The sequence below is a fragment of the Condylura cristata genome, unplaced genomic scaffold (assembly GCF_000260355.1).
Source record: "Condylura cristata isolate star-nosed mole 26May11 unplaced genomic scaffold, ConCri1.0 scaffold00018, whole genome shotgun sequence".
Lineage (NCBI taxonomy): Eukaryota > Metazoa > Chordata > Mammalia > Eulipotyphla > Talpidae > Condylura > Condylura cristata.
Genome location: NW_004567119.1, coordinates 25,129,136 through 25,148,891, shown reverse-complemented (window position 1 = coordinate 25,148,891; position 19,756 = coordinate 25,129,136). Strand labels below are relative to the sequence as shown.

Sequence of the window (19,756 nt, the reverse complement as noted above, 5' to 3'; positions counted from 1 at the left end):
ACAAATTTAAGGCCATTTTAAAATCTAAGTTTGATGTTCTTTTAAATTTGCAATGTAGCTCAAAATTTAGCTAGATGAAAATTAAGCAAAAATAGTCACAACTCTGTTTTGGGGGGTGGGGGTGGAAAGTAATGTACAGTTAGTCAAGTTATGCAATACTCTACAGATTCCAAAGGGAGATAAATCACATTACTGAAACAATCAAGACACGGACTGAGTACACAGAGGGGGATCCAGTATGTGACAGAACGGCACTGAGCAGTAAAAGAGAAGTGAATTATTTAATAAATACTGTTGGAAAAAGTTGTTAGCCATTTTTAAATGTTAAGGAATATTTCCTATTTAATCCTATCACAAATAGATTCCAGATGGATTTACTATTAAAAGGTTACAAAAGACATCCTAAAGTATCAATGGGACTACAGATTAGTATTTTTAAAGTCATGCAAGATAAAATCAATACAGAAATTATTGATAAATACAACCACAGGATGTAACAAAAGATCAGCTAGCAAGTTTCAAAATCTCGGTAAATACATCTGGCAACAAAAGCAAACGAGGGAAGATAATTGTACCACAGGTGACAAGGATGTTTCCCTTAACAATTAAAGAGATTTTTTATGGGTCCTCCCTGGTGGTCAATGGGTTAGGACACAGCACTGCAAGCTAGTGGCAGCCCCTTCAGTGCGAGTTCGACCCGATGCCTGGAAGTTACCCCACCTGGCATGGCAGAACTCTCCTGACCCACCCACTGCTCCACTCAGCAGTATACTTTGTTGATCTGCCTGTTCTGCTCCCCACTCATCACCTCTCATCACCTCTGCACCTCTGGCCTGTACCCCAGTTCTGTATGCATAAGTAAATAAATTAAAAATATATATATATTTTAAAAACATATAGGAAAAACAATAAAATACAACAAACGGAAAATATAAACTGACTAATAGTTAAAGAGCATAAATGACCACTATAAAATATTCAAATTTCTAAAAAAAAAAAAATGAGATGGAACAAGTCCCTTTTAGATGAGCAATGATAAAAAAGAAAAAATCCCATACTGCCCCCCCCCCAAAAAGATGACAGATGTTTAGCAAATATGACTTACTGAGATTACAGTTTATTTACTGAGTTGGTCCTACTCATCACTTACAATGTCTAAATTCATGCATATAAATTTTTAGCTTGATAACAAGTCGATGACCTTTCTGATTATTATACCTCAGACTGAGCTTTCTCTAGTTACTAACCGAAAGCACATAGTTGAGCTATATCAACAGCCAGGAATTTGTGATGCATCTGTAATTAAAGTGTTCCTTTTGTTAATGTTTGCATCATTTAAGCAAGTACTCAGTTTTAATGTTTGTTTTTTTTTGTCTAGACTGCCATGTGTCTAAAAAGGAAGCTATTATCAAGTGCCTATCAATGTCAATTGACTAGATATATTCCAGATTCTTATTGTTTCCATTAGTATGTCCCCACTTAATATTGTGACTTTAAAATGAATTTGGTAAAACTTCCGTAGAACTCATATGAGCAAAGTGCAGGTGGTGGGGGAATGGGGAGAATGCCAATACTAGTGTAGATTTTTATTATAGGTTACTGTGTTGAAATTTTTTTTTATTTATTTCAAGATTTATTTATTTGTGCATACAGAACTGGGGTACAGGCCAGAGGCTCATGGGCGGCGAGAGGCTTCACCAGAGACAGAGTGGGGAGCAGAACAGGCAGATCGACGAAGTACACTGCTGAGGGGAGCAGCGGGTGGGTCAGGAGAGGTCTGCCACACCACGTGGTCACCTCCGGGGCAGGCAGGAATTGAACTCATGCAGAAGCAGCTTTAGCTTCTCAGTGCTGTGCTTTAACCCGCTGCGCCACCAGGGAGGGCCACTGTGTTGAATTTTAAGGACTGTGCATGCTTCCAGTCTATAAGGACATGCTGACTTCTTTGTTTGTCTCTATGTGTTTGTTGGAAATGCACTGCCCATGTAGCTTAATGTATTAAAAGTCTTCCATTCTGGAGTACTAGACATTTATAATACTGTTTCCAAAATGCAGAATGCAGCCATCTCAGGGTTCTTCAGTTTGGTCCTAGTGCATTTATTGACTCTGTAAGACTTTCTGCCAGTGGGGGAAGTGAGGTCTATAGTGATAATCATATTGAAATGCCCAGATAACCACAATAAGGAGGAGAAATTAACTCAATTTTTTATTGTTTTTCCTAGAAACTTGATGCGTATTTATAAAAATCAGTTTTAAAGCATTTTTACTTTATCCTTGAAAACAAACCCTAATAAGCAGATTACAAACACAGCAATTAACACATATATTGATATAAATGTTTTGAAATAGCAAGCTGTTAGTCAGCTGTTACTCTGGATTGTTACTATCATTATAGGTACCAACAAACACTAAATACTGAAGAAGAAATTCAACATAAAGAAAGGAACCATGAATTTTAAGATCTAAAAGACTTTCTCATAGTTCTTGTGTATGTTGTACCCATAAGATAATAGCAATAGGCTAGAATGAGGAGTTTCTAGCACCCAAGGAAATGCTACCCAGTCTGGTCCAATACAGCAGCGCTGCTGGGGATCTTGAACAGTCCCGAGATTGTTCTTCGAGGTTGTGCTGATATTTTCCCAGAATCACACATAACATAAAGAATTGGCAGTGCATTTTAAAAGACCTTATTGGCTTCTCCAAGTTAGCATTTGGCAAGCATGTCAATTACTTAGCACTCTTAAATATAATATTAAAATTGGAATAATATCCACATTAATGATAAATCCATCATTTTCCTCCAAAATTCTGAAAGACCAATTCAGTTATTTATGCAGCTCTTATCACCTCAAAGGTAACCTATTTGATCTATTCAAATGCAAAGCCACCCTTATGCTTCAGGAATATATAACATTTTTATATATAATCGTATAATAATTTTTTTATATATAATTATATAATTTTTTTTAGTAGTAGAAATATTTCATAATAGAGTTGGAACACTTTTAGCTTTATATGCTCTAAGGGTTATATACACATCATTATAATGCATGTGTACAGAAACACAAAATCTTGATTTACATGTATTATCATATCCATCTTGGTCATGGTAAATGAAAACTTTGTATCAAATATCGTGATAAGTACTTATGTCACAGATTATACCATTTAAACATTTTTAGCACCCTTATGGAATTCAAAGTGCTCTGAGTTTTGTGGTAAATATATATAGATAGGTAGATAGATTTTGTGTCTTTTAAGTATATTTATTACCATATTAAGTAAGTAATCCAGGATTAAGAGGGAAATTGGAAAGCTGGTTTGTCATCAAAAGCGGAAATCTTTCTCCACAAGTCTTTAATTTTAGATGAATCCTTCTATCAGTATTTTCTGCCTCCCAAGACAGATTATTATTGAATAGCTCCAACTACTAGAAATATATTTTTCACATTGAACTTAAGTCTAGCCATTTGTCTTAATTTTTTCATTTTTAAATATGTGTTGCCCAAATGGTTGTTTAAAATCTGAGGCAAATGTCATATCTTCCTCTAGGCTTCTACTTTCCTTTGTTAGTCAATTCATTATGATTTCTGAGCTCCTTAAAGTGCTGATTGTTTTCTGCTGCATTCAGACTTTTTTGTCGATCAATAATGGTGTTCAGAATTTAGCTATGTGTCAAATATTGTCCAACTAAAGCACATTTATCTTCTGATATGTTCCAATAATTTCAGCTATTTTGTGTATATGGAAACAGCTTTATACACTAGTGAGAGCACTATCCTTGAGGACATAAGATCTACATAAGATCTGCCATGGTTTAGCAACTTTTTTTTTTAAAGATTTATTTATTTGTGCATACAGAACTGGGGTACAGGCCAGAGGCTCAGGGGCGCTGAGAAGCTTCACCAGAGACAGAGTGGGGAACAGAACAGGCAGATCCACGAAGTACACTGCTGAGGGGAGCAGCGAGCGGGTCAGGAGAGGTCTGCCGCGCCATGTGTCACATCCGGGACAGGTGGGAATCAAACTCATGCGGAAGTGGTTTTAGATTCTCAGTGCTGTGCTTTAACCCACTGCGCCACCAGGGAGGGCCGGTTTAGCAACTTTTATCTTGGGCTACAAACCTACAACAGTCGTCCACTTTAGTTGTTTCTTGTACATAGACTTACAGAGAATGGTAATATCCAGTTTTTGATCTCTTAAGTGAGAGTGCAAACGTGTACTCGCTAGAGAAACTGAGAGAAAAGGCAGAAGGCTCAGAGCATAGTTATTTTGGGTATAAAGCATAAGGCCTTTCTGGCACCCTTCACCCAAATGTAACTAGAGTATCTAGTCCTCAACAGGCCATCAGAAATTCCTTCCTTAAGAAACTAAATAGTGGGCCTCCCCTAATGGTGCCACAGGTTAAAGCCCTGCACTGTGAAGTTGTTCGCAGCCTTTGAAGCATGAGTTTGATCTCGGACCAGGGAGCTGGCCCACATGGTGTGGCAGACCTCACTTGTCTCACCCGCTGTTCCCCTCAGCAGTGTATTTTGACAATCTGCCTGTTCTGCTACTCACTCTGTCTCTGGTGAATTATCTCACCACTCCTGCACCTCAGCCCGTACCCAAGTTCTGTATGTTTAAGTAAATAAATCTTAAAATAAAGTCAGACAAAAAAGACCACATACTGTAAGATTCCACTCATATGGAGTGTCCAGGATAGAAAAATCCACAGAAGAAAATAGGTTAGTGGTTCCTAAGGCTGAGCAGGGAGGGAAAAATGGAGGGGACTGCTGAAGGCTGTAGGATTTTTTTTTTTAAGATTTATTTATTTATTCATACAGAACTGGGGTACAGGCCAGAGATGTGGAGGGTGAGAGTATTCACCAGGGACAGAGTGGGGAGCAGAACAGGCAGATCCATGAAGTACACTGCTGAGGGGAGCAGCGGGCGGGTCAGGAGAGGTCTGCCTTGCCATGTGGATCTCCTCCGGGGCAGGCAGGGATCGAACTCATGTGGAAGTGGCTTAAGCTTCTTAGTGCAGTGCTTTAACCTGCTGCGCCACCAGGGAGGGCCCGGATTATTATTATTATTATTTTAAGATAATGAAAATGTTTTAAAATTATCCTGTTGATGGATGTACAACTTTGTGAATATACAAAAAGCTATAAAACAGTATGCTTCATATGGATGAATTGTAGGGTGTGTGAATTATATATAAATAAAGCTAGTGCAATAAAAACATAACAAGTATATCCTTTAAAGAACTTTCATGATGCATAAAAATATAGGTAAAGAATAATATCCATAAAATCATCTAATCAAACCACACTGTCCAAAATCAAAATGCTGAAAAACTAACTCCTGCTGATGAATGACAAATATACATTCAAGTCAGAACTATTGTTATGAGATATTAACAACCAACAACTGAGCTGAAGCAGTAAGATTGGGGGAATATATTACTTTTAACTTGAGTTTCTGTCACAAAAAAATATGTCAGTTTTCTGCATTCCAGGCTAATAATGTTTTATTAATGTTACCAGTCTGTGACTCTGGAGCTAATTTTTTATTTCATTATATAATTTTCTTATTCATAACCTGGGGCAAATTTCGCATATCAGGCTAGATATTACAAAGGAATGTGTCTACCAAGAGCAAACTCAACCCTAAATTAATCAATTCCATTTTTCTTTGTGAAAGGTTCACTCTTGGTTATGAAAAGATACTCTTGCATATGTACACATTTTTTTCTACTGTAACTGTAGAATAAACCCTATTAATAAAAGAGCAGATCAACTATTGTTAAGCCCAGTGTTATCTGGTATCCCATATAATTCAAATGCAAAACATGTTATAACATTAAAATGGATTTTAATTATTTTTCTGTGATTTTGCCCTGCCCCAAAACAGAGGCATGCTTTACATGTCTCACATTGTCTTTGAAATCCAGATACTACATATTTTAATACTTGTTGTATTAACTATCAAAATGTTGTAGTAACTATCAAAATGGCAAGACAATACTAAGGTTTGAATCACAACATTAAAGTTTGAAAGACATCCCGTAAAAATAATGCCCTATCAGCCCTCCCTGGTGGCGCAGCGGGTTAAAGCACAGCACAGAGAAACTTAAACCACTTCCACATGAGTTCCATTCCCGCCTGCCCCGGAGGTGACCACATGACGTGGCAGACCTCTCCTGACCCGCCCGCTGCTCCCCTCAGCAGTGCACTTCGTTGATCTGCCTGTTGTGCTCCCCACTCTCTCTCTGTTGAATCCTCTCACCCTCTGCATCTCTGACCTGTACCCCAGTTCTGTACAAATAAATAAATAAATCTTTAAAAAAAAATAATGCCCTGTGAAAATGTAAAGTATCTCTTGTCCTAGGCACAAAACCAAAAATCAGTGCACTTATTGAACAAGGAGTATATGCAAGACTGAGAGTGGAAGGTGTTCCTGAAGATACCCTCCAGCCATCTCCCCTCTGGTTTAGATACCCCCTCATGTCACCTCTTCTCTAGGAAAGTGGAATGGATCCAGTTTATTGCTGTAAAATAGTGGAATATAGGTAAAGTGATGGCACATCACTTCTGCTTTCTGGTAATTTTCTCCCTACTTCTCTGGAAGCTTCATGAAGCCTACCTGAGTTGGTTACATTCATCACTGTGTCCTCAACAACTTGCATAGTGCCTGGCACACAGTAGCTGTTAAATAAACATTTATTGTACTGAAGTTTATCACCCATTACTAAGGTAGAAGAAAACTCAACATTCTCCAAATTGCAGCTACATGAAAAATATAAAGGAGTTTCATTAAATCTGTCTTTCCTTCTTTCATTGAGCATTTTCAGCAAATGCTACTTTGGGCCTCTTAGGTGTTGGTGAATGTGCAAGGCACTGAATCCAAGCAGATTGTGAGAATGGATCTCACAGTATAGAGGGAAAGGCAAATATGATGGAATTGTAATAACCATAAGGAAGTGATAGAATATCAATTTGCAGGAGAGTGCTTGGGCCTTAAATCTCCATGTTGGTTAAAGATGTTGAAGCAGTGATAGAAAGGATGATGAGTGGTTTATATGGCAGGGTGGAGTGTTAGAGAAGTGCTTGCATAAAGGTTTGGAGATGTAAGGTAACAGATTGCCTTTTAAAGCTGCCAAGCCCCTCAATATGGGTGGACCCAGGGAGATGACACAGGAAGACTTAGTACATACTAAGGAATGTAAATCTTATTCTATAGGCAACAGGGAAACTGGGACAGATTTGAAGCAAAGAAATCTGATTTGACTGACTGGCTCTCCACAATGCCTTAAAGAATGGAAAAATCAAAGGAAAAGAGAACTGTTGAAATGTGCTGTCTCAGTAGTTGATGCAAGAGATGACAGAAGTCTGTATGGGAAGACAGGAGGGTTGGGTGTAGGCTGAGCAATTTCAGTGGTAAAGGGTGGAACAGGTGAGGATACCTAGTTTAAAAGTGAAAAGACAAGTTCCATTTCCAAAGAAGCTGAGTCTCTGAAGCAAAAAGGAGTCAACACATTCAAAGATTAAAAAAAAAAAAGCTCACATAAACAAACAAATCATAATTTATATCAAAGGAATCATAAAACATAGGAACATAAATAAAGCAAGGTGAAAAACATTGCAATAGTTAAGATGATGAAGGCAAACATTTGGTTGCTCAATTAAAATGCAAAAACATAGCTAGAATGGAAAAAGAAATCCACTTATCTGCTTTTAGAGAACATCTAAAACAAAATAATACATATGTGAGGTGAAAATCTCAATAAATTCCCAAAAGTAATAATTGTACCAAACATAACACAGAAAACCTAGAAATAAATTTGTTTAATGTTCAAACTACTACAAGAAAAAACTAAGTACTGGAGATTGAAAAATGAATTCAGAACAGAGAATAAAAGAGGCAAACAGAATGGGAGAACTCCAGATGTCAAAACATGTGCAATGAGGACAACACTGCACATAGAAACAGCAAGAGTCTATATTATTTAATTACCAAAAAGGAATAGAGTGTAATAGCCTAACAAAGCAAGAACTGAAGTATTTTTTCATATTAAATTATAGTGAGAAAATAATGAAATGTTTAAAAGGGCAAAAACTAGGAAGACCTACAGCTCCAACCAAAGGAACAATCTATTTAAGCTCTTAGAAATAATGAGGTTGATGTGTTTATTGCTATGAAGATATTCACACCATTTTGCTCACTGATACACCAGGCAGGGTGTACGCACTTCACAATATATATAGGCTCATTTATGCTCATAGTGAAGCTATGTACTAATTCTGTTACTTTCCCCATTTTATGAGTCAGGAGTCAGGAAAAAAGGAAGTTAAGAAATTTGCCCAAGGTCACACAGAGATTCAGTGGCAGAGCTCTAGAGGAAGGTAGCATCAAAATGTTAATAGCAATTGTTTGAGTAATGGGATTATAGGTATCTTTCTGTTAATTTTGTTTCAAGCTATCCATATCTTCAGTTTTTCTATTATGGACATGTATTTATTATCTGTTAAATAAAGAAATAAAAGGGTTTTTTAAAAATATGGAAGCTAGATATTTAACTCAGAAACAAGAAAATAAAGACAAACCTGAGAGGTAGGTGTTTGAAAAACAGCAATAAAATAGCTGTCTCACAGTTTTGAGAAATAAATATTTAAATAATCAGAATTAAAATGAGAAATAGAACTAAAATAGATATTAAATTAGAATGTTTATATTTAAAAACATCAATAAAGTGAAAGAGGTAAAATTAACTCTGATATAGTTATAAAAACTTGAATATGGATTTGGAAGTGTTAAAGATGTAACTATTTTAAAAGTTTGAAACCCAAGATAGCTTTATGAAGGATTTTCAACTTATAAACATAGAAATCTACATGTCATATAATTTATTAATTCATTTAATAATTATACCTTATAAGTAAGGTATAATCATGCATTTAAAAGTGGATATAAGCATGCTATAGAAAATACTGTTCTAATTCAGTAATAAATCAAAAGATACTTAACAATAACTCAGTTAGTTATTATTCCTAGCATACAATGATGGCTTGTTATTAATATTATTACCATTGATATTACAATATTAATAAATTCAGTAGATTACAGTCAATAGATCAAAGAGAAAAGATACTATGAATGTGCATTTAATGGGTGTTGGAGAAGTATTTGTTACATTCAAATTCTATCCAGGTCTAAAAACTGATAAATAAATGAAAACTTTTGTAATGTGATAAGGATTACCAGTCTAAAACAAATTGTTATCACCGGCACACCAGCCTCCAGTGACTAAAGCTATTCCTAGTAAAATAAGGAAGAAGGAGATAAGGATTCACAGAATCACTTGTTGAGCAGAAGACATAGGCCATTCCAAAACCACCCTCCACCTCCTGTCCTTCAGGGCTGGGACTAGGGCACGACAAACAAAGTTCTAGAAGGAAAATGTAGGGCTTCACTCTTGGAGTTGTGAGAGTTCAAGGTAGACACCCACATGACTCTGATAATGAGTGCTGATAATGTGGGTGCTTTCTCCTGGCTCAGCCTAGTCTCAGCAGGGTTCTTGACTCTCTCCAGCATGTCCTGCTAGCCTTTCCTCCCAGCAAGTACAAGCCTGCCATGCTGGTCACCCCAGGAACTCTTAATTCCTCAGGAGGAAGGTAAATAGCAGCCACCTACCTGTGCTCAATTTCTCAGCTTCCCAACTGTTCTTACTGATCTAGTCGACAGAAACCTATTGAACCCTTTACTATTATTTCCAAAGAAATGAACTTTACAAATGTCCTCTACAAAATCCCCAAATATCAGATCTTTTTATTCACACAGCATAGATGAGAAAATGAAAAGGTAGAAAGTTTTGTAGATGTTTGTTAGGTAGTACATATTATTTTATGGGGTCAGACAAAACTGTTTTTTGAAACTATATTGTCAACTGTTCTCTCTAGTTCAAAATACTTTAAGAGTAATGTAAAATAAGGTATGTGGTGGAAAATTAATATAAAACTACAACATAAATATCAACCATTATTAGTTACAATTTCCCTTTATCTAAATGTATTACAGGCAAATAATTAATTATATGTTATCAGGATGAAGAATATTATAAGATAAAAAATTAATTTTGCAGTAATAGAAAAAAGTATCCAGAGCTTTGGTAAAGCTGGTTAAACAGAGCTGCAATATTTGATGCTGTTTAATGTTTATAAGACTACACCTGACGGCCTATGCACAGACACTATCTTTCTCTGTGTTCAAAGCCATAAAACTGACATCAAGCAGCCCACGGTAGTATGTTCCATGCCATTTTGATCTTTGCGAGGCAAGTTTTTGCTACTGAGTGTTTTTCTCAAAATGCATATGAACTTCATCATACTGAAGGCTTCATCTATGGGATCTTTTCATAGACAAAAATAAGAGGTTTCTGAAATTCAACTATTTTGCATAAGACAAAGGTAGATCTACTACACATATAAATAATCTATTTTATAGTCAAGTGTACCTGATATTCAAAAATAAAGACAAAATCTTAAAGAAAACAGAATCCTATATCTGCAATAAATTTCTGCCTAAAGTATCACTGAGTTTTATTTATTTATTTATTTTAAAATATTTATTTATTTATTTATTCATACAGAACTGGGGTACAGGCCAGAGATGCAGAGGGTGAGAGGATTCACCAGATACAGAACAGGCAGATCTACGAAGTACACTGCTGAGGGGAGCAGCGGGCGGGTCAGGAGAGGTCTGCTTAGCCATGTGGATCTCCTCCAGGGCAGGCGGGGATCGAACTCATGTGGAAGTGGCTTAAGCTTCTTAGTGCAGTGCTTTAACCCACTGCGCCACCAGGGAGAGCCTTGAGTTTTATTTTTAATTTATTTTTTTAAACAACTTTCATTCATTTTTTTCATAATATAGGCTTTCTCCCCTCAGGTGCAGTAACCATAGTTTTGCCACCACCAAAGTGTCCACAGTCACCTATCACTTTCTACCTGCTCTCCTCCTCACTCCACATCTGTGCTCTTCAACATCCCCCCGTCCCACCCCACCACACACACCAAAAGTCTCAGATCTGTGATCTGCTTTGAAGAGTCATTCTTAGTTTTTCATTATCATTGTCTGATCCTTTGTTAATTTCATTGAGTTTGAAAAGGTATTCTGGAGTTTGGTAATGATAAGCATCTATAGAGTACTCTTTCTAAAATCTTTATCAGGAGACTGGTGATTATATTACTCACCTAATTGCATCATTGGTCTCTGAAACAGCTCTCAGGTAGTCTTTCAAATAGTAATAATTAAAGCAGTATTTCCGAATCCTATAACCTCGCCAATGTCTCTGAATCTATGGAAGAAAATACAAAATATTTTTAGTAAAAACATGAATAGCTCTCAAGATCAAGGTAATGAGGGATAATAACTAATATCAAATAAAATCTTACACTTTCCACTAATATCACAGTATATAGTTGCCAATGTAGGTTGCATTAATTTATTATACTCGATTAGAAAAATGAAAACATACTTATAGGTTGTTATAAATTATATTAAAATAACTAATTGTTTAAAAAAAGAAACAATTATAATTCTTTCACAAATGCTAGATTTGAAATTAACTATTGAAAGATTAAAAATTTGCCTTACCAATTCCCACCACTTCCACTTCCCTCCTAACCATATGGGTTTTTTCTTTATTGTAACCTTGAAGAGTATATTTAGTCTCACTGAAATAACATTTTTAAGTGGACTTTTTCAATTCAGCCATATTCAAAATCTTTAAACATAACATTGATTCATATTTTTAATATAAAATTTGAAGACTTCCTCAATAATAAAAATAATAGCTAACATTTTCAGAGTTATTACTTTGTGAGAAGCACCATCCTAACAGTTTGGTTTGTATTATGCATTTAGTCTTTAATACACTCTTGGGAGAGTTGAACTCTTACGTCTTATTTACAGAAAAACAAAACAAAACAAAAACAACAACAACACTTAAAAGAAAAGTTGTGTAGTTTTCCCAGTATTACATGGCTAAGATACTGGTGATGATCCAGGCAGTAAATCCAGCCTTCAAGAACCCATTCTTCAGACCATTCTCCAAACAAAAGGAACTGCAATTTTCAACAAATGATGATACTCATGAAGGTATCTGTTTTTTTTCTGTTTCCTGCCACAATGCTGACATTAGAATTTATTTTATTTTTACCAGAACATATAATAAATGTGTTTTCATATAGATGTGAAGACTGTTGGTGTCCAAAAAAGGTAGTTAAATGGGATTAAGATGTCACTGGACATGAGTATCAGCAAGTCTTAAGGTTTCTCTTAATGTTTTGTTAATATGACAGCCATTAGAAAATGCTAAAAAAATAACAAGGATGATATTAATTTAGTAGGAAAAAATTCTATTTCTTTAAAGGGGCAGAGGAAGAAGAAATACCAAAATTTAGAAAATGTTAACTTAGTTTTGCATACAGATTTAACTTCATTCCCTAAAGTTTTCTAGCAATTTAGATATATTTATGAGCTATTCACATATTATGAAAGAATTTCTTTTTGGAGACTCCTGAAGTTCCTCCTATGGTCTTTTGTTAGCTAGGCTAAGAAATACAAATCATTGACAAAGATTTTTTAATAAGAAATAATAGCTAATATATTGGTATTATCCCAATGTAACTTGAATGCTAAATCCACAAGAAATAAATAGGAAGTACGTTTTACTTAGATTCTGAACTTTTCCTTTTTCTATTTTAAAATACATTAAAGGTTTTAACATTTTTAAAAGGTTAAAATATATTAATCTTTTTAAACCTCTGTTTTTAAAAGTATTTTATAATCTGAGATGTGAAGACTTTATGTTCACAGCATTATTTATAATCGTCAATAAATGGAATCAATCCAAATGCCCACCGGTAGATAAATGGATTAAAAAAATATGGTATATCTAGTCAGTGGAATACTACTAGCTACTGAAATAGATGACATAGTGCGTTTTGGGATACTGGAGATGATCTTGAGGTGATTATGCTAAGTGAAGTAAGTCAGAAAGTGAAAGTTACTGGATATGCCACTCATTTTGGGATGTAAATAACCAAAGAAAGCAAGTGAGGAAAACACAACAAAAATAACTCTAAACTCTGTGAAAACTATTGTGGTTATTAGAGTGGGGGTGGGGAGTGAAGAGGATTCCAATAGGATAAGTGATAGTGCATTAGCCATGGAGCATGCTGGAGGGGAATGAAGCATGTGCATGTGTTGAGGTGTGAACTGGCAGTATGACCAGTATGTAACTTTGTAAATGAGTGACAAATCAACAAAACTGGATGAAAAAAAAAAAGATTTTGAGGGGTGCTCTAATTAATCTCCTAGTAAGAGAAAGAACAAAATAACTGAAGATTTGTGAAAGCTTAAAAGAATAATTACAACAGACATAACAATTTTAGCAAGTAAAACAGAGCACAATAAATAGCAAGTTAATGTAACAAAACCATAGACTGTGTCTTTCAAGTTATTTTTCCAATGACTTTATTTTAGAGATTAATTCTTTAAATTAAAAGCAAATTGATTTTTCTAAATATATAGACTCCAGTTAGAAGCTACCGCCTTCTAACTTGACCAAAACCATACTGTTACTGACAAAAAAAGAGGAATTGATACACACCATTTTCCTAAAAAAAAAAAAAAATAGTCAATTGAAATATGTATAAATACACAGATCATACACACAAATGAATATTTTTCTGGCTTTTCTAATTTGATCATTACAGCACCATTCTGAGGTAGGGATTAGTATTAGCTTCACTGGATAGAGAGGAACTTGATAGGGATTAAATAATTGCCTAAGGTCATATAGTTGGTTGAATGGCTTCAACTATTTCAACATAGTACTTTTATTGCAAGTACAGTAATAATTGTCTTAAAGCAGAGAACACTTGAAACAAAAGTATTGACAGAAAACCCATCATACCAGAGATAAAAGTGACTCAGGGAAGCACAGGAAAAATATTAGTATATCAGATAGTGTTAAAGAAGGTACTACCTATTAAAGGTACTACATTATTAAAATTCTACATAAAGCAAGCTTAAATCTGCCAGAAAACATAAAAATGCATGTTGTTATACTGAGGAGGAAAGAGAGGAGATGGGAACATATGAATAGGTTATGCCAGAACAAAGAGGATGCCTATTTTGAGCACAGAATTCAGAAAGGCCAAATTGAAATTGGCTGGAAATCTGGGCCTATAGAAAGGCAAATGTATGACCTCTTCTTTCTCCAAACTGTGAAACCACTAGACACAGCATCACCCAACTCAGGGAGTCTGTCTCGGTATTCCCAGGGAACTTTTTGATACACTAACACCCTAGCCATTCTCCTGAAGACAGGCTTAAATTCCTTTCCAACACAAATCCTTTTGTTCACAATTGGGCATTTAAGGGAATAATAATTAACTGGTGGTCAAGTTAAAAAGACAACAAATTTAAACTCATCCCTTTTAAAAAATGACTCATCTTTATTGTTTTGTTGTTTTCTGAGTTTAAAAAATAATAATAAAAAAACCAACTAGAAGAAGCCTGGCATTGGGTTAAGTGAAGGCTCTGACCTCCAGTACAGGACCTAAACTTTACATGCCAGTGTTATGCTTATTTAATTCTTACAATAACTTGGTGTCTATGGCATGGTATCCATGTTAAAAATGAAGGAACTGAAGTCTACTAACATGATCAAGGTCATATAGTCAGTAAAAGAGTAAATGACAAGAGTAGTATGCAAGCCTGATTCTTCTGCGACAGAGCTCTTTCCACTAAGACATCTCATGAATATAGTTATACAGAGAAAGAGTGTGCAGAGTAATCTTTAATTTAAAAGATACCAATTTCTTACCTTATCAGGAGCCCTGCTTAACCAATATCTAATTAATATAAGATATAGTAGCTGAGACCTACCTAACTTCTTTTCATAAGAACAAGTGACATCTTAGATTTTGCCTAAACTTCCTATTGATATCCCAGAACTAGTGGAGAACCTTTCACTTATAAAAAAAAAAATCTGCTTTTAAGAGGCTACATGGCTTTTATAATAACATTTCTATTGAATTTCAAGGTGAATGGGTTATAACTTCCACCCCCCTCCAAAAAAGGACTACTATTCATGTCCTTCAAAGTAATTAGCAACTTTCAGAAGAGAACGGTATAAAACAATTATTGTCATTGATCAGCTCTGAATAGATAATTTTAAACAAAGTCATTGTGTGCTCAGCAGATTACAGCTTGTTAACGGGCAAGTTCTAAATGACCTCTTAAGCTAGTCAAATCAATGATGCATATTCCTCATTAAGTAACATCAAAATGTAAGTGGTCTTATAAATAATGTTTATTTTAAGCACTAAAACAAATGGTAAAACCTTGATCTATCAAAACCATCTGCTCATAGAAAAGATTTTCCTTCCATTGTATTTACTTTATTCCTCAAAATTCATAGTAATTTTACTGCTATCAAAAGAGAGGGAAAAATAATGGTTTCTCACCTAAAATTAAGATGAAGACTTGCAAAATAAATTCATTAAAAATAACCTACTTAGTGTCAGTGTTCCAGATACATATGCCAGCATAGAAATAAAATTAAGTCATCTATAACCATTCTTTCGTGAAGTAGAAAGCTCAACATTTCAAAAGACTATACAGTGAGCATAGAATGGTAGATTTATTACGTTTTCAAAGACGGGATGTTTAAACATAGAAACATCCATGTTTTCAGTACAGGTATAATTGAACTACAATGTTAAACACACATACCACACATATGACTAACTGAAGACATAAATGAATGAAAATCTTTAGTCTTAACTAGCAGAAATTCTGGAGAAGTATTCCACATGCAGTTTCTTCTCTTTAAGATTCTCCCCAACCCTCCTCCACACATACACACACACACACACACACACACACACACACACACACACACTGTACCTGACTTAATACTTCTTTTCTCTAAAAATCTATGTAACCATTTCATAATGATATCGGTACTAGAAGTAGCAAAAGGGGAGAAGAACTTTTCTTTTGCATAGTGATGGAACATTTATCTATCATCAGGCAAAAGCTCAGGTTGCCTAGATGCTTACTTCTTAGAATGACATTATGGGAGTCTTCTTCTCCATGCATAAGACACAGTCTTACTCATTTTTTTTTATTCCTAGGACCTAATATAAGATCTATAAGAGAAATGAATTAATTTACCTGAGTTAATTTATCTATTTATCTCTACCTAATCCTGGAGTCATTATTTTAAGCATAAATTCTTCATAATATTATAAATATGAAAATAGGAATATAAATAGTTTAAGAAATTGGTATGAATCTTTATATATCTGACACATCCTTAACCATTTTTAAAATTAAATCTACCATATAATCTTTTTTCACATATTTTATATACAAGTGAGAAACAAAAGAAGACAGTTAATTGATATTTCAAGTTAGATTAATTTCTACAAATTAAAAGCTTTATTACATATCCAGAGTTCTAGGAGGAAAGAGGCAATATATTTATGGTTATTTTGCAAAGTAGTTATTTTAAGTGATGACAAATTTAGTGCTCTTCTTGTTAACAGTTTAAATTCCTTAAAGTGAGCATTTCTATCTGAACTCAAATGTTTGGGGCACTAGTTTCATGCTAAATCATTTAATTACAATACTAAAGGACCCATTCAGACTCTCTAGGTCCCTGTTGAAGATCACTAAGTGAGATTGAGCAACTGATCAATGATGTACAAGCTTTCCAGAGCAAGAGGAATTCTACCTATAATAACCAATGACATACGTGGTTTTCTAGAACTCTGTAAGCTTTAGATAATTATCACATTTCACTCCGTCGATATTTGAAATTAGGAGGAAAGAGAGATTTTTAGAAATCTCTAAATTACTACATACTTCTTGAAATTTGCATTCATTAGATATTGTTACATTCATCGTAAGATAGGAGTAACTAGATGAGATGACCCAGGAAGTAGTAACTCCAGCACATTTACCTTTGTTAACTTCCAGTCTATGCTAGATTATACATCCCCATTAGGCTCAATTTATTAAAGACCAATATATTCTCAGAGTTAAGAGAGAAATAAAGGGGTTCAGCAGTTGAAGACAGTAGTCCTAATAGTCATTTCTTTTCCATTAATATTTCCGGATTCCAAACAGACCTGGTGGAGGCACAGAACCACCAAACAGACTTTGAGATCACAGAAATCTTTATGATCTGCACCTTGGGCTCCAAACAGGAAAGAAACGAGATTCTCTTTTTCTTATCCAACGCCATGAGCGACATAAACAATCCATTTAAAATTGAAGCAGGAAGGGTGCTTCATCCAGTGCTGTTATGGATGATAGATCCTGATGCTGGCATTAACAGTATGAAATCACAGCCTGAACATTCTTTCATAAGGATAGACATTTCATCCTAAGCCATCCTGGCCTCCCACAAGAGGAAATGTGTGGCACTGAACTGAGGCCACTCAACTGAGTCTCCTACTACTTAACAGTAAGTTTAGACTTCCCTGACTTAAATAGACATCAGTAAGGATAGTAACAAATTGCTAAGCCACAGAGTCAGAATTTCAAGAAAACAGAGTATGAGATTTTCCCGAGAGTTCTGTTTAGGGTTGAATATTTGTTCTCAACCAAATCCTTGAGGGGGAAAAACAAAACAAAACAGAACACCGGAAATAAAAGTGAGACAGCAAATGACCAGAAATAACACAAGTATGGAACCAGCCCTCCTGGACTCCCTAATAGTCATTTACCTGCTGTATGACCCTGAGCATGGTAAAATTCTACAATTCTACTTCTTCAACTTTCAAACTGGAGTCCTAAGAATACCTTTCTCAGAGAGGTGGTTGTGAGGATTAAAGTGAAGTGTCATTTAAAGCACTTAGAATAGTGCCTGGCAAATAATAATTTCTATGCAATTGTAATTTCTATACTATATTACTACTACTGCTACTGCTATTATTTGCCAGTGGTTTTGGCTTACTCAGATTTGGAAATGTATGATACAGAAACTTTTTTCTTTCCTGGTCTCCACGATCTACCTCTCATTGATAGGTTGGTTTGACTAAGGTGTGCTCAGACATCTCCCAGCTATGTCCATTTCCCCTCAGATGACACATTTGAGAAGGAGGAACTGTTTATTTGGGCACTCGGAGCCAAATAGCAAGGGTGAGACTACACGTATGTTATCTTGGCATTAGGTCACTTTATTGCTTTCAATAGAAGGATCATATACCTTATATGATGCTCCGTGTAAGAAAGCTTCATCCTGAATTTTCAGCCAGGAAACAAAGCCATGTTCAAAAGTATATACTAAATGTTTAAAAGGTATAGGGTAAAAGGAACAAGTAATAGACCTTAGGATGGACGAGATAATTCCATGTAATTGCATTATACCATAATTGCTCTATTGTGCTACCTGCAGGTATTTTTAATGACCTTTTCACACATGATGTAATTTTGCTTGCATTTTTACAGCACTGTCAGGATGTGATTCCCTAAGTCCAGGTGAGTGGACCTGATATAACACCCAAGTGCTTAAATAGTTGTCACTAGCATTCTAAAAAGTGGAGGGTTAGTTCTACGCCATGTTATAAGAAAATATGAGGTTATCCATACATCTACATGAGACAGAGAGAGAAATGAGTAATAGAATCAGTTCATGATATGCATATAAGATACTGAGAGTTATTCAAAAAGAGAAGACTAAAAATCAAAGCTGGAAGCCAAAATTAAGTGGGATCCATCGTGAGTAGCCAAAATGCTGAAGGAAAAGAAAAATCCAAACCTGGAGTAAAGTCAGACTGACGACCAAAAAGGCAATAAAATGTCACACAGAGAAACAGGAGGAATAGGGCCCTGGGAACTAAAATAAAAATTTACTGAGCAGTTTATCGCTGTATTAATTGACTGTCCCTGGCCGAGCTGCAAAGCAGTGAGGGGTTTTGTAAAGGCATATTGTGGGACTGACAAAAGCTTCTATCACAGCAAGCCTCCTTCCAACCTGGATGTGTTATGATATACTGGCAAGGACCTAGGGCTCCTGGGACCTGCCACGTACATGTCCACTCATAAGTGAGCTGGACTAAGCCAACAGAACCTGTCCAGCTACCCATACCATGTAGTCCAAAAAGCCTGCATGATTCCTCAGGAAAGGTTTAAATCATTTCCAACAAGGGCACTGAGGGTAATAGAGAAAAATGCATTAAATACAAATGACTTTTTTTTTAATTCCATGTTTAGAAAATTATATGGCAACATTCAGAATTTATTCGGGGGCATTTTCTTGACCTCCTCTTAATAGACAGGAACTGAAGATACAAAGATGAAGCAGATAAGATCCAGGTCGCAGAGGACTTAGAGTGTGTGTTGTTGAGGGGGTGAGGTGGGACAGAGGCAGGTGAATCAGAAAGGATTATTAAATGTTACAGGTCCTTTCTAAAAGTATGTCAATGGTAAAATAGGGACATAAAAGAGAGAGTGATCAATTCTGTATGGGTAGGGGGATCATAAAGTCTTGAGATAAAAGGTGACCCTTTAGAAAATAAATGCAGCAAATCAGAATACGAATGCCTACTATATATTTTTAAATTATAGACATGTAATTTATTCTTTGTTATAAAAATGACATCTATTTAGAAATAGATGGGCTAAAAATAAATTTTTTAAACTCTTCTCACCTCTTTGGCAACTGACTGTCATTTACTTGTCATGCTAGGAA

General features: G+C 35.3%; 1 protein-coding gene across 1 annotated transcript in view; it reads right to left on the bottom strand.

Moving 5' to 3' along the window:
* The window catches only part of SPATA17 (spermatogenesis associated 17), a 138,824-nt gene that overhangs the window by 90,545 nt on the left and 28,523 nt on the right, over window positions 1–19,756 (bottom strand). Inside the window, exon 5 of the mRNA XM_004685436.2 lies at window positions 11,232–11,335. Coding sequence (XP_004685493.2) covers window positions 11,232–11,335 — 104 coding nt within the window. The remainder of the gene's footprint in view (window positions 1–11,231; window positions 11,336–19,756) is intronic.